Below are 14608 nucleotides of genomic sequence, written 5' to 3'. Positions count from 1 at the left end.
TAAGACAACCCAGCATTACATTCAGTGAATACAACCTGTAAGAGACAAAGTTTTTTTTTCCTCTGTAAGAGACAAATGGCATGCAAGAAAAATTAACAAAATTAGAAACTGTAAATACATAGCACAGAAGTACATAGCAAAATGTACAAGCTCAAGCTCATTAATAACACTTCATTCAAAATATATCCATTGAGTGACTAAAGGTCCAGATGCTATTCCAGGCTCTGGGAATACAGCAGTGAACGATATAACTCTCATAGATGAAGCTCATATTCTCGAAGGTGGAGGCAGTCAATAAAAATATAAACAAACAAAAAGTCACGTACTGGTAAATGCTTTAAAAATATTAGAACAGGTGATGTGGTAGAAATGAGGGAGGAAGAAAAGGATACTTTGGGTGTTCAAAGACTCTAGAAGAAGTACACTTGTCCTGAGAAGTAAATAATAAAAAATCCTTCGAAAAGGTAAGGAACGCCTCCTCAGGCTCAGCCTGTACCGGGGCTGCGCTGCGGCCACCTTCTTGCTGGGTACCTTGTTCTCCCGATCTGCCGGAGCCCGTGAGCTCCGCTGCCCAACTTCACCGCCGCCTAGAGATGGCTGGCTGTTGCAGCCCACCTCCGGGCAGAGGGGGCACCTTCAAGATGCCGGAGGAATAGGACGTGGAGATCACCATCCTCCCCACAAATACATCAAAACTACACCTACATGTGGAACAACTCCTACAGAACATCTACTGAACGCTGACAGAAGACCTCAGACTTCATAAAAGGCAAGAAACGCCCCACGTACCTGGCCGAGTGGCTGACAGGGTCTTGGTGCTCCGGCAGGGTATCAGGCCTGTGCCTCTGAGGTGGCACAGCCGAGTTCAGGACATTGGTCCACCAGAGACCTCCCAGCCTTACATAATATCAAACGGCGAAAGCTCTCCCAGAGATCTCCATCTCAATGCTAAGACCCAGCTCCACTCAACAACCAGCAAGCTACAGTACTGGACACCCCATGCCAAATAACTAGCAAGAAAGGAACACAAGCACACCCATTAGCAAAGAGGCTGCCTAAAACCATAAGGTCAAACACACCCTGAAAAACACCACTGGACGCAGTCCTGCCCACCAGAAAGACAAGATCCAGCCTCATCCACCAGAACACAGGCACCATTCCCCTGCACCAGGAAGCCTACACAACCCACTGAATCAAACATAGCCACTGGGGGCAGACACCAAAAACAGCAGGAACTATGAACCTGCAGCCTGCAAAAAGGAGACCCCAAACACAGTAAGATAAGAAAAATGAGAAGACAGAGGAATATAGAGCAGAAGGAGCAAGGTAAAAACCCACCAGACCAAACAAATGAAGAGGAAATAGGCAGTCTACCTGAAAGAGAATTCAGAGTAGTGATACTAAAGATGATCCAAAATCTTGGCAACAAAATGGAGAAAATACAAGATATGTTTCACAAGGACCTAGAAGAACTAAAGAGCAAACAAACAATGATGAACAACACAATAAATGAAATTAAAAATTCTCTAGAAGGAATCAATAACAGAATAACTGAGGCAGAAGAATGGATAAGTGACCTGGAAGATAAAATAGTGGAAAAAACTGCCACAGAGAAAAATAAAGAAAAAAGAATGAAAAGAATTGAGGACAATTTCAGAGACTTCTGGGACAACATGAAATGCACCAACATTCGAATTACAGGGGTCCTAGAAGAAGAAGAGAAAACAAAGGGACTGAGAAAATACCTGAAGAGATTAATAGTTGAAAACTTCCCTAATATGGGAAAGGAAATAGTCCAGGAAGCACAGAGAGTCCCATACAGGATAAATCCAAGGAGAAACATGCCAAGACACATCTTAATCAAACTATGAAAAATTAAATACAAAGAACAAATATTAAAAGCAGCAAAGGAAAAAAAACAAATAACATACAAGGGAATCCGCATAAGGTTAACAGCTGATCTTTCAGCAAAAACTCTGCAAGCCAGAAGGAAGTGGCAGGACATATTTAAAGTGATGAAAGGGAAAAACCCACAACCAAGATTACTCTACCCAGCAAGGATCTCATACAGATTCAACAGAGAAATTAAAACCTTTACAGACAAGCAAAAGCTAAAAGAATTCAGCACCACCAAACCAGCTCTACAACAAATGCTAAAGGAACTTCTCTAGGCAGGAAACACAAGAGAGAGTAAAGATTTAAAATAACAAACCCAAAATAATTAAGAAAATGGTACTAGGTACATACGTATCGATAACTACCTTAAATGTAAATGGATTAAATGCTCCCACCAAAAGACATAGACTGGCTGATGGATACAAAAACAAGACCCCTATATACGATGCCTACAAGAGACCCACTTCAGACCTAGGGACACATACAAACCAAAAGTGAGGGGATGGAAAAATATATTCCTTACAAATGGAAACCAAAAGAAAGCTGGAGTAGCACTTCTCATATCAGACAATATAGACTTTAAAATAAAGACTATTACAAGAGACAAAGAAGGACACTACATAATGATCAAGGGATCAATCCAAGGCGAAGATTGTAAACAATTGTAAATATTTATGCACCCAATATAGGAGCACTTCAATACATAAGGCAAATGCTAACAGCCATAAAAGGGAAAATCAACAGTAACACAATCACAGTAGGGGACTTTAACACCCCACTTTCACCAATGGACAGATCTTCCAAAATGCAAATAAATAAGGAAACACAAGCTTTAAATAACACATTAAACAAGATGGACTTAATTGATATTTATAGGACATTCCATGCAAAAACAACAGAATACACTTTCTTCTCAAGTGCTCATGGACCATTCTCCAGGATAGATCATATCTTGGGTCACAAACCAAGCCTTTGTGAACTGAAATCGTATCAAGTATCTTTTCCGACCACAACACTATGAGAGTAGATATCAATTACAGGAAAAAATCTGTAAAAAATACAAACACATGGAGGCTAAACAATACACTACTACATAACCTAGAGATCACTGAAAATATCGAAGAGGAAATCAAAAAATACCTAGAAACAAATGACAATGAAAACACGACAACCCAAAACCTATGGGATGCAGCAAAAGCAGTTCTAAGAGGGAGGTTTACAGCAATACAATCCTACCTCAATAAACAAGAAACATCTCAAATAAAAAACCTAACCGAACACCTAAAGCAATTAGAGAAAGAAGAACAAAAAAACCCAGAAGTTAGCAGAAGGAAAGAAATCATAAAGATCAGATCAGAAATAAATAAAAAAGAAATGAAGTTAATGATAGCAAAGATCAATAACACTAAAAGCTGGTTCTTTGAGAGGATAAACAAAATTGATAAAACATTAGCGAGACTCATCAAGGAAAAAAGGGAGAAGACTCAAATCAACAAAATTAGAAATGAAAAAGGAGAAGCAACAACTGACACTGCAGAAATACAAAGGATCATGAGAGATTACTACAAGCAACTCTATGCCAATAAAATGGACAACCTGGAAGAAATGGACAAATTCTTAGAAAAGCACAACCCTCCGAGACTGAACCAGGAAGAAAGAGAAAATATAAACAGACCAATCACAAGCACTGAAACTGAAATGTGATCAAAAATCTTCAAACAAACAAAAGACCTGGACCAGATGGCTTCACAGGTGGATTCTATCAAACATTTAGAGAAGAGCTAACACCTATCCTTCTCAAACTCTTCCAAAATATAGCAGTGAGGAACACTCCCAGACTCATTCTATGAGGCCACCATCACCCTGATACCAAAACCAGACAAACATGCCACAAAAAAAGAAAACTACAGGCCAACATCACTGATGAACATAGATCCAAAAATCCTCAACAAAATACTAGCAAACAGAATACAACAGCATATTAAAATGATCATACACCATGATCAAGTGGGGTTTTTCCCAGGGATGCAAGGATTCTTCAATATACGCAAATCAATGTGATACACCATATTAACAGGTTGAAGGAGAAAAACCATATGATCATCTCAATAGACGCAGAAAAAGCTTTCGACAGAATTCAACACGCATTTATGATTCAAACCCTCCAGAAAGTATGCATAGAGGGAACTTACCTCAACATAATAAAGGCCATATATGACAAACCCACAGCCAACATCATTCTCAATGGTGAAAAACTGAAACCATTTCCACTAAGATCAGGAACAAGACAAGGCTGCCCACTCTCACCACTCTTATTCAACATAGTTTTGGAATATTTAGCCACAGCAATCAGAGAATAAAAGGAAATAAAAGGAATCCAAATCAGAAAAGAAGAAGTAAAACTGTCACTGTTTGCAGATGACATGATACTATACATAGAGAATCCTAAAGATGCTACCAGAACACTATTAGAGCTAATTAATGAATTTGGTAAAGTAGCAGGATACAAAATTAATGCACAGAAATCTCTTGTAATCCTATACATAAGGATGAAAAATCTGAAAGAGAAATTAAGGAAACACTCCCATTTACCACAGCAGCAAAAAGAATAAAATACCTAGGAATAAACCTACTTAAGGAGACAAACGACCTGTATGCAGAAAACTATACAACACTGATGAAAGAAATTAAAGATGATACAAATAGATGGAGAGATATACCATGTTCTTGGATTGGAAGAATCTGCATTGTGAAACTGACTATACTACCCAAAGCTATCTACAGATTCAATGCAATCCCTATTAAACTACCAATGGCATTTTTCACAGAACTAGAACAAATAATTTCACAGTTTGTATGGAAACAAAAAAGACCCCGAATAGCCAAAGCAATCTTGAGAAAGAAATACAGAGCTGGAGGAATCAGGCTCCCTTACTTTAGACTATACTACAAAGCTACATTAATCAAGGCAGTATGGTATTGGCACAAAAACAGAAATATAGATCAATGGAAGAGGATAGAAAGCCCAGAGATAAACCCACATACATATGGTCACCTTCTTTTTGATAAAGGAGGCAAGAATATACAATGGAGAAAAGACATCCTCTTCAATAAGTGGTGCTGGGAAAACTGGACAGCTACATGTAAATGAATGAAATTAGAACACTTCCTAACACCATACACAAAAGTAAACTCAAAATGGACTAGAGACCTAAATGTAAGGCCAGACACTATAAAACTCTTAGAGGAAAACATAGGCAGAACACTCCATGACATAAATCACCGCAAGATACTTTCTGACCCACCTCCTAGAGTAATGGAAATAAAAACAAAAATAAACTAATGGGACCTAATGAAACTTCAAAGCTTTTGCACAGCAAAGGAAACCATAAACAAGACAAAAACACAACCCTCAAAATGGGAGAAAATATTCACAAATGAAGCAACTGACAAAGGATTAATCTCCAAAGTATACAAGCAGCTCATGCAGCTCAATATCAAAAAAACAAACAACCCAATCCAAAAATGGGCAGAAGACCTAAACAGACATTTCTCCAAAGAATATATACAGATTGCCAACAAACACATGAAAGGATGCTCAACATCACTAATCATTAGAGAAATGCAAATCAAAACTACAATGAGGTATCACCTCACACCAGTCAGAATGGCCATCATCAAAAAATCTAGAAACAATAAATGCTGGAGAGGGTGTAGAGAAAAGGGAACCCTCTTGCACTGTTGGTGGGAATGTAAATTGATACAACCACTATGGAGAACAGTATCGAGGTTCCTTAAAAAACTAAAAATAGAACTACTATACAAGCCAGCAATCCCACTACTGGGCATACACCCTGAGAACACCATAATTCAGAAAGAGTCATGTACCACAATGTTCACTGCAGCTCTATTTACAATAGCCAGCACATGGAAGCAACCTAACTATTCATCAATAGATGAATGGATGAAGAAGATGTCGCGTATATATATAATGGAATATTACTCAGCCATAAAAAGAAACAAAATTGAGTTATCTGTAATGAGGTGGATGGACCTAGAGACTGTCATACAGAGTGAAGTAAGTCAGAAGGAGAAAAACATATACTGTATGCTAACATATATATATGGAATCTAAAAAAAAAAAAAAGGTTATGAAGAGCCTAGGGGCAGGACAGGAATAAACACGCAGATGTAGAGAATGGACTTGAGGACACTGGGAGGGGGAAGGGTAAGCTGGGACAAAGTAAGAGAGTGGCACGTACGTATATACACTACCAAATGGAAAATAGATAGCTAGTGGGAAGCAGCTGCATAGCACAGGGATATCAGCTGGGTGCTTTGTATCCACCTAGTGGGGTGGGATAGGGAGGGTGGGAGGGAGATGCAAGAGGGAGGAGATATGGTAATATATGTATATGTATGGCTGATTCACTTTGTTATAGAGCAGAAACTAACACACCACTGTAAAGCAATTATACTCCAATAAAGATGTTTAAAAAAGTAAATAAATAAATCTTCCACATAAAAAAAAGATAAGGAAAAAGTGGAATACCCAAGTGCCTAAGGCCTGACATGAGAGCAAACATAATCCATTTGAGGGACAAACAGATGAATATGTCTGGACTGCAATGAACGAGGGGATGAGTATATGAGATGAGGTTAAAGAGGCAGACAAGAGGAAATCCAGGGTAGATCTAGGTTTTAATGGAGATTGAAGTTTATAAATTGGGGGAAGAGAATACAAAACTATAAAAACAAAATTAAGTCCTAAATTGAGTATTTCTTCAGAATGAGAAAGAAAACTACATTAAATTACAAAATTTTAATAGTTCTCAAGCACATCAAACAATCCTAACATAATATTTTAAATAATTAACTCCCTGGCACACCTTCATAATAATTTTTCCTACATATCTTGGCTGTATTGCACTTGACTGTCTCTTCATGACAATGATTTTGTAATATCATTTTCTATAGAGTCATCAGAGAGAACAGTTCAGTCTTTCACCTAGAATAGAGGGTGAAAATTTATTTTTTATAATTGATAGTTTAGAAAAGTTTCTTTCAGCTTCACAACTGCCTGTTGATGACGCTTACTCTGTCCCAGCTTAAATACTTCAAATTACTGAATTTGTGAAAACCTCTTCTACATTTCTTTCACGAGTTCTAAGATTAGAAGAATGTTTAACAAACTTTAAAATGGACATCTTGGTTTCTCCTCCATTACCCACATTCTTCCAGTCCTGACTGGGTGTCACGGGACAAGTTCATATCACTATTCAGCCTCTGGCCTTGTACCTTCATGTGAGGATCCCAGCTGGTAAGCATTCTTAAACTGGGTCAACCCGCAATAACTAAACTATATGTGAAAGGTACTGCAAATCACATCTCTCCTTAGGATTCCAAAACTCCCTATGTCCACTCCAACATAACCTGCAAGGATGCGGAGTGTGACAGGGAGGAAGTCAAAGTATAAAACTATGGTGGCCTTAACCAATTTAAGTCCCGTCCAGGAAACAGCCTGCACAAGCAAGAGACCTCAAGCTTTAATTAGCTTCATGGTAACTCTACCTCTGTCCAGATCATTCTGAGCCTTAAAGATTATTGATAGCAGTTTGGTTGTTTTTTCTTCTGTAAGAGACAAGAAACCGGTAGAATTTTCACCAAGAGATTTGAATTATGTTTAAACAAGTACACACTGAGAAATGTACTGACCTAAGGCTATCCTCTAACCCTGCTCAAAAAGGGGTACTCAAGCAGGAAGTAGACCAAAATTATCCTTTCATATTCTGAAAATTTGTGTTTCCTCTTTCTCCCCGTCTCTGGATTTGAAATCCCAGGATATACAAATCCAGTCATCCCACTATATCCCCTACAATAACCTCTGCTTGAAAAGAAAAGTAATAATTTCTCAATTTACAAGTTTATAATTAAAGAGTATAATAGGGCTTCCCTGGTGACGCAGTGGTTGGGGGTCCGCCTGCCGATACATGGGGCAGCCCCGGTCCGGGAGGATCCCGCGTGCTGCGGAGCGGCTGGGCCCGTGGGCCATGGCCGCTGGGCCTGCGCGTCCAGGGCCCGTGCTCCGCGGCGGAGAAGCCGCGGCAGTGGGAGGCCCGTGTACCGCAAAAAAAAGAAAGGAAAAAGAAAAGAATATAATAGCTATATGAATGTAATTTAAAAAAGCAAAATACTCAGTTACTGAATATTCTCTCTCCTACAGCTGTTTTGGGAATGGAGGCACTTTCCCAGCTGTGTAGCCCCAATTCTGACAGCCTGCCTCTCCATCAATCAACTCCAGGAGACCTCCTTTCTGCTTAAATTAGCAAAATTTAACTAGTAACTTTTTACAAACAATTAATAATTCTGTATCTAACAGATAAGTATTCAATAAGCAAATAAGAGCAAACCAGTCAATCATGAACCCTGAAGTTATTAAAAGCATTGGGGGTAGAGTTGTCAAAAATGATTAGACGCTGTTGAACCAGAAATGCTGGAGGGTGACAGCATTCCTCAGCCCTTGAAACTCACCCATAGTCTCCTGTGCTGCCCTTTGATCCAGGCTTTGGAGAACAGTGTCATGAGAGTAGTACAGCAACTTTTCACCACACAAAATACTCCTGCTACTGAAATGCAAAAGAAATAGAAGCTGCAAAGAAAAGGAAATTAAGGAATGTAAAAAGGGGGAGGGGGCACATAAGAACTGATTTGAGAACAAAGTGTAATATAACACATACAGAAGAGCATAATTCAGACAGATATATAAATTTAGGAGTGGGAGACAGAATAAAAGCAGTGTTGGATTAGCACTGGGAAACATCACACACAGATTCCATCATTTGACAAATATTTACTGATCATTTACTTCATGTGTATCTAAGCCAGATGACAGCAGTGGGAATGGAAAAAACACTGATGAACATTATGGAAAAGTTAGGCAGTATTTGGTTATAGGCATTGGGGTTATGGTTGGATAAGACAAAGGAAAAGGTCAATAATGACTGTGGTCTCATGTCTAAGTGCTAGAAAAGCAATAAAACAGTATAATCAAATAGAAAAGCTGGGAGGTATAACTACTTTGGAAGAAATGGTTAGTCTGCTTTCAGACAGGCTGAATTTGAGACAACAGGTAGCATTTTTCATATTAATTACTAATTCCCATTTCCACTTAACTAATTCAATCAAAAGAATCAAGCCCTTCATCCAACTATAAAGGATTAAGATGCATAAATAGAGAATCTGCAGCAAATGCTAGACTTCTGAGACATATTCAAAGGCATGGGCTAGATAAGAATATTACATGAGTCCACTGTTTCACAAAACGTGTCCCATGACACATTAATCATCCTCTTTCTGAACATGCTACTGCCACTATCTCTCACATCCTCCCATCCCCTCAGATCCCACCTGAGAAGTTTCATGAGAAAAAAAATTGTGTCACAAGAATTTCTGGAGAATCTCACAAACTATAATTACTTTTTGGAATTCTACAAGGTACACTTTTGAGAACCCTACTAAGGAAACCTTCTATTTTGTTTAGTCCAGGTATTTCCCAAACTTATTCAAAAGCAGAAATCTATTTTTGAGGAATACCTACCCATAATGACTTTGGGAAATGGTACACAGATAGTAAGCTACTTGAGGGCAGAGAATTTCTTATTAATCTTTGCCTATTCACTGTGCCTAACTTGATATGAAACACACAGGAAACAATGTGTGCTGAAACAAACAACTATTTATAGGGTTTATGTAAAAGCCACATACTTTGGTCCTTTTCTAAAATCTGTTCCAAAATACTAAGGATCATCCAAGGTTTTTTATAAAAGTTCTTCATATACTTCATAAAATCTCTACCATAAATTAATCATATGAGTATATTATCCCAATACCACTGGATATAAGCATACTTTTTTTTGCTTCCAAAATTAAGTCCACCCTCAACACACCTGAAGACACCTCTGACGCATAACAATAAATAACTCAAAATAGAGTATTAAGTAAAATGGCTTCATAAAAACTGTGAAGTAATATGTAACAGCAAACTACTATTCCACATACTCATTAAAGTATGAGAACTGGATGAAAAACATACGCTTTATATTAATGACAAGAATTAAAAGAAGAAAAAGTAGTGAAGAAATCTTTTTCCCTTACCTCCTAATCAATTCAGGTAAACCTAAATAGTCATTTATTCCAGTCTCCTTCCCACAATAAGGAGAAGAGGAAGAAAAACATTCTGCCACTGGGTGGGGGAAAGAACAAAGTGTGCCCCTCCAGGCTTCATTCAGTAGCTCAGGGCCAAATGAATCAACATGTTTATCTACTAATACAGCTGAGCTCACTTTACAGTATTATGCACTTGAAAGGAAATGAACTTTTTAAAAATGAAACTAGTATAAATGAGAAAGTTTTGTTTTTTGTTTCTAGAAATTTAGTTAAGCTCTTTGTTTATAAAGACCAAAATTACAGAATAAATCTTTCATTGTGTCAAAATGTTTACTCCAAACTGAAGAAGATTTGAGGAAACTCAGGCTCTAAAACATTTGATCTAAGGGTCAAGGACAGTCTGACTTCTTAGTTCTGCCAGCAGTTTCTAAAACTTGCTTCCTGTACTAGGGAATGTTCACTGTTCTTGCACAAACAATAATAAAAGTCATTTATACAACCACCTTGGTTATTTTTTCCTTTCATTTTAGATTCACTGTTTTATAAGAGCAAAGGCTACAGTTAATTCTAGTAAGTATTTTGAGTTTTTATTTACCACTATATTTCTACTCATTTAATATTTCTTGAGAAACAATATGAATTTATTAGTTTATTCAAAAATACATCCTGAATGTCAATTATGTGCCAGACATTATAGATGAAGGTCAGCAAAAGAAATGTGGTTACTGCTCTCCAAGAGCTTTCAATCCAGCTGGGAAAAAAGATACTATAAAATCATATATATATATATATACAAATATATATATATACACACACACACACACACACAAATATAAAATGCAGACTATGAGAAGAAAAAAACCACCACAGAAACAAATAACATGATCTAGCCTGGGGGTTGCTTTGGTAGTGACAACTGAACTAAAATTAGCATAACAAACATTAAACATGATTTAAAACAAACACATACACACACATATCCCAAATCATGCTAGGAATAAAAATGTCCACGACTGTCGGGAGGAAAGGGTTTATAGGGGCAATGGTAAAATCTATATGACATCGAAAAAAATAACAGTGATAGCTTCATGTGAACAGCACTAACAGATCACTTATCTCTGTAGGAAGAAAAACAATGGCTAGTCCTGGTATATTTTCAGTCAAAAATAGGTTTTATAGCCAGAACTATTTTCCAATGAAAAAGCCAAACATCAGCTATTAATCTAGTTATTATAATCGCCAATAATCTCAAGTCTTCCAAACAATTATATTGAGTTTGTAACAATACATGTATCCCAAGCCTTAACACCTCACAAAACCCAGGTCGCAAAAAGACAACTTCAGCTTCACAGATCACAGGATCATATGATATTAGAGCAGAAACAAATTTCTAGATGTTACCTTATGATAAAACACTTTCACTTTTCAAATCAAACATGAGACCCAAAGTGGGGAAGTAACATATACAACCATCATTCATCTAGTTAGTAAGGAAGCTGACTAGACCCTGGATCTCCTGAGTCCCAGTCCTATGCTCTTTCTACGGCATTACAATAGCAAGTATATCAAATGACAAGGAACACACGTGTTGCAAATAAATAAGGAAAAGTTTAAAAACACAGGAATTCCATTTCAAAAATGTTACATACCTTCAATTGACACGCGGTTCCCTTAAGTCCCTCTTAATGTTCCCTCTTACTACATACCTCAAGGCTAAAAGTGAAGGAAACTACGAACATTTACTGACCCTATAGGGTCCAGGAGCTAGGTTGAGTGATTTTATCTATTTTAATTTCACTTAAATCATTACAACTACCCTCTGAGTATGATATTATTAATCTCATTTTACTGATTTAGATTTTATTTAGATTCAGAAACACTAAATAACTTACTCAAGGTTACACAGCATAAAAATGGCAGAGGCAGGATTTGAATTCAAATCTGTATGACTCTAAATCCACGTAGCCACTTTACCACAAAAAAGTAATTTTTCACAGGAAAATATTACACAAAACAGTTCAGTCTCCCGGAGCACTCACCAATGTCCATTTAACTACTGAAGAAAAGTTTTTTAAGTTTGGTCTGGGAATCTCATAACCATTTACTACATTATTTTACAAGGAAGAACCAAGTTTTAAACAACTACTTTACGAGCAAAATTTAGAACACATTCTTAGATTGAATATTGTTTGTATTTTCTTTTCAGCATCCTTTTCAATACCACTGTCACTGCCACCCAGAAAAGCATCAGCTACCCATTCCTATGAAATGTTGGTTCACGAATAGGGAGAAGGGTACAACGCATGACCACTTAAGAGAACCACATGAAAACAAAAACTACATTTTAATAATTCTGATTTCTCCACTGGTGGATAACCCATTAACAGCTCCAATCAGAAGAGAGTATACTACTCAAAAAATAAGAACTAGTAGTGCAAGTAAAGCAAAGCACATCATAATTGAAAAAAGACCGACTTCTGATTGCACAACTACACATATCACAGAACTAAGTTTCTGCTTTCCCAGCTCTGCAAAATCTACATCAGGTACTCAGCTTCTGATAGTTGATATCTTCTTTCTGCTGTCATCTCTCATCCAGTTCTCTTTACCCTCATGGATTTATGCTTTAGTTTTCTCTATCATTTTAGTAGGGAGAGAAACAGGTGTCTTCTCTGATAATAATATTAGAGGATTTTTTTTAGGCTTTTTTTTGATCCCTATGGTGTCTGTTTTCTTCCAATACTCCAGGTATCACTCCCCTCCTCCACCTCTTTATTTCTGTTTGCTTATTTTGACCTCTCTTTTTTTATGCAGGCTTTCCTCAAATGTCTGATGGTCCTGGATTCTTAGTTCATAGTTAAGAATGACATTCTGAAAAGAATTGACTGAAAGATCTGTGTGGGGGAATAGGCTTGTCAACAGGTGTAATTCACTCTGGGGTCTCTTGTGGCAAGCCTACCAGTACCTTAAGATAGTTCAGTTTTCTGCAGGAGATGAGCTGGATAAACTGTGAAGTTCTGGAAGGAGAAAAGAGGAAGCAAGCTAGAAGTTCCAGAGTTTGGATGTACATTTCCCTTAATCTTCCTGTTTTAAATAATCAGCCATCCACTTGCCCCTGGTTTCAAAATGCAGGCACTTCTTCAATTTTATAAAGAATAAACCTTGGTCTACTGAGGCCAGGATTGGTGGTGGAGGCAGTCACCTACCTATAAGGATACACAGAAAGAACCTATAAACGTACCTATTTTCTGACCAATCTCCGTTTTCAGCTCCACTTCTGACCTCAACTTTCCTTAGTATCTGGTGCCTCCCAATGCTGAGCCTCTTGGGAGCTTCAGAAAGACACAATACAGATAACCCTTGAATACATGAGCTTAACTGCACGAATCCACTTGTACACAGATTTTTTTCACTACATAAGTACTATAGTGTAACGTAGATCTGTAGCTGGTTGAATCTGTGGATACAGAACTCCAGATATGGAGGGCTGACTGTAAAGTTATACGTGGAGTTGCGACTGCATGGGGGTCCCTTGTGTTGTTCAAGGGTCAACTGTATTACACCTCTTACAGGTATTGTGCACTTATAGGCATTGTAACTTTTCCTTTCTGCTAATCAGTTACTGCCTGTCCATCTGCTTTCTGATTTCAAAAAATCAGCTATTTCTGACTCCTGCTGTATCTCATTCAGCAGGAAATGGAGAGTTACCGTCTAAAGCAGCAGTCCCCAACCTTTTCAGCACCAGGGACTGGTTTCGTGGAAGACAACTTTTCCATGGACCGGGGTGGTGGGGTGGGGGGGGAGGCGGCGGGGGGGGAGTCAAGCACATTACATTTATCGTGCACTCCATTTCTATTATTAATGCATTGTAATATATAATGAAATAATTATACAACTCACCATAATGCAGAATCAGTGGGAGCCCTGAGCTTGTTTTCATTTGCCACTCACTGACACGTATTTTGTTTTGTTTTTGTTTTTTTAATTAATTAATTAATTTATCTTTGGCTGTGTTGGGTCTTCATTGCTGCGCACAGGCTTCCTCTAGTTGCAGCGAGCGGGGGCTACTCTTCATGGCGGTGCGCGGGCTTCTCATTGTAGTGGCTTCTCTTGTTGCGGAGCACGGGCTCTAGGCGCACGGGCTTCAGTAGTTGTGGCACGCAGGCTCAGTAGTTGTGGCTCATGGGCTCTAGAGTGCAGGCTCAGTAGTTGTGGCTCACGGGCTTAGTTGCTCTGTGGCATGTGGGATCTTCCCGGACCAGGGCTCAAACCCATGTCCCCTGCACTGGCAGGCGATTCTTAACCACTGCACCACCAGGGAAGTCCCACAGATAGGGTTTTGACATGAGTCTGCAAGCAACTGATTTATTATGGTCTCTGTGCAGTCAAACCTCTCTGCTAATGATAATCTGTATTTGCAGCCGCTCCCCAGTGCTGGCATCACCGCCTCGGCTCCACCTCAGATCATCAGGCATTAGATTCTCATAAGAAGCGCGCAACCTAGATCCCTCGCGTGCGCAGTTCACAGTAGGGTTCGTGCTCCTAT

At 38.4% G+C, this 14608-nt stretch overlaps 1 protein-coding gene across 27 annotated transcripts in view; it reads right to left on the bottom strand.

Moving 5' to 3' along the window:
- Positions 1 to 14608, bottom strand: part of AKT3 (AKT serine/threonine kinase 3) — a 395069-nt gene that overhangs the window by 341141 nt on the left and 39320 nt on the right. For 6 of the 27 annotated variants that reach the window (XM_079905016.1, XM_079905023.1, XM_079905024.1 and 3 more), the window contains 2 exons: positions 13304 to 13394; positions 8428 to 8522 (listed from right to left, as the gene is read on the bottom strand). The exons of 10 other annotated variants lie outside the window; for them this stretch is intronic. In XM_079905016.1, coding sequence (XP_079761142.1) covers positions 8428 to 8522; positions 13304 to 13394 — 186 coding nt within the window. Of the gene's footprint in view, positions 1 to 7467; positions 8375 to 8427; positions 8546 to 13303; positions 13395 to 14608 lie in introns of those variants that run through there. 11 more of the 27 variants (XM_079905021.1, XM_079905022.1, XM_079905020.1 and 8 more) reach the window with 6 other exon arrangements.

The sequence above is a fragment of the Stenella coeruleoalba genome, assembly GCF_951394435.1.
Source record: "Stenella coeruleoalba genome assembly, chromosome: 1".
NCBI lineage: Eukaryota > Metazoa > Chordata > Mammalia > Artiodactyla > Delphinidae > Stenella > Stenella coeruleoalba.
Note: the sequence above shows the minus strand (reverse complement) of the source record. Positions and strands in the feature narration are given on the sequence as shown.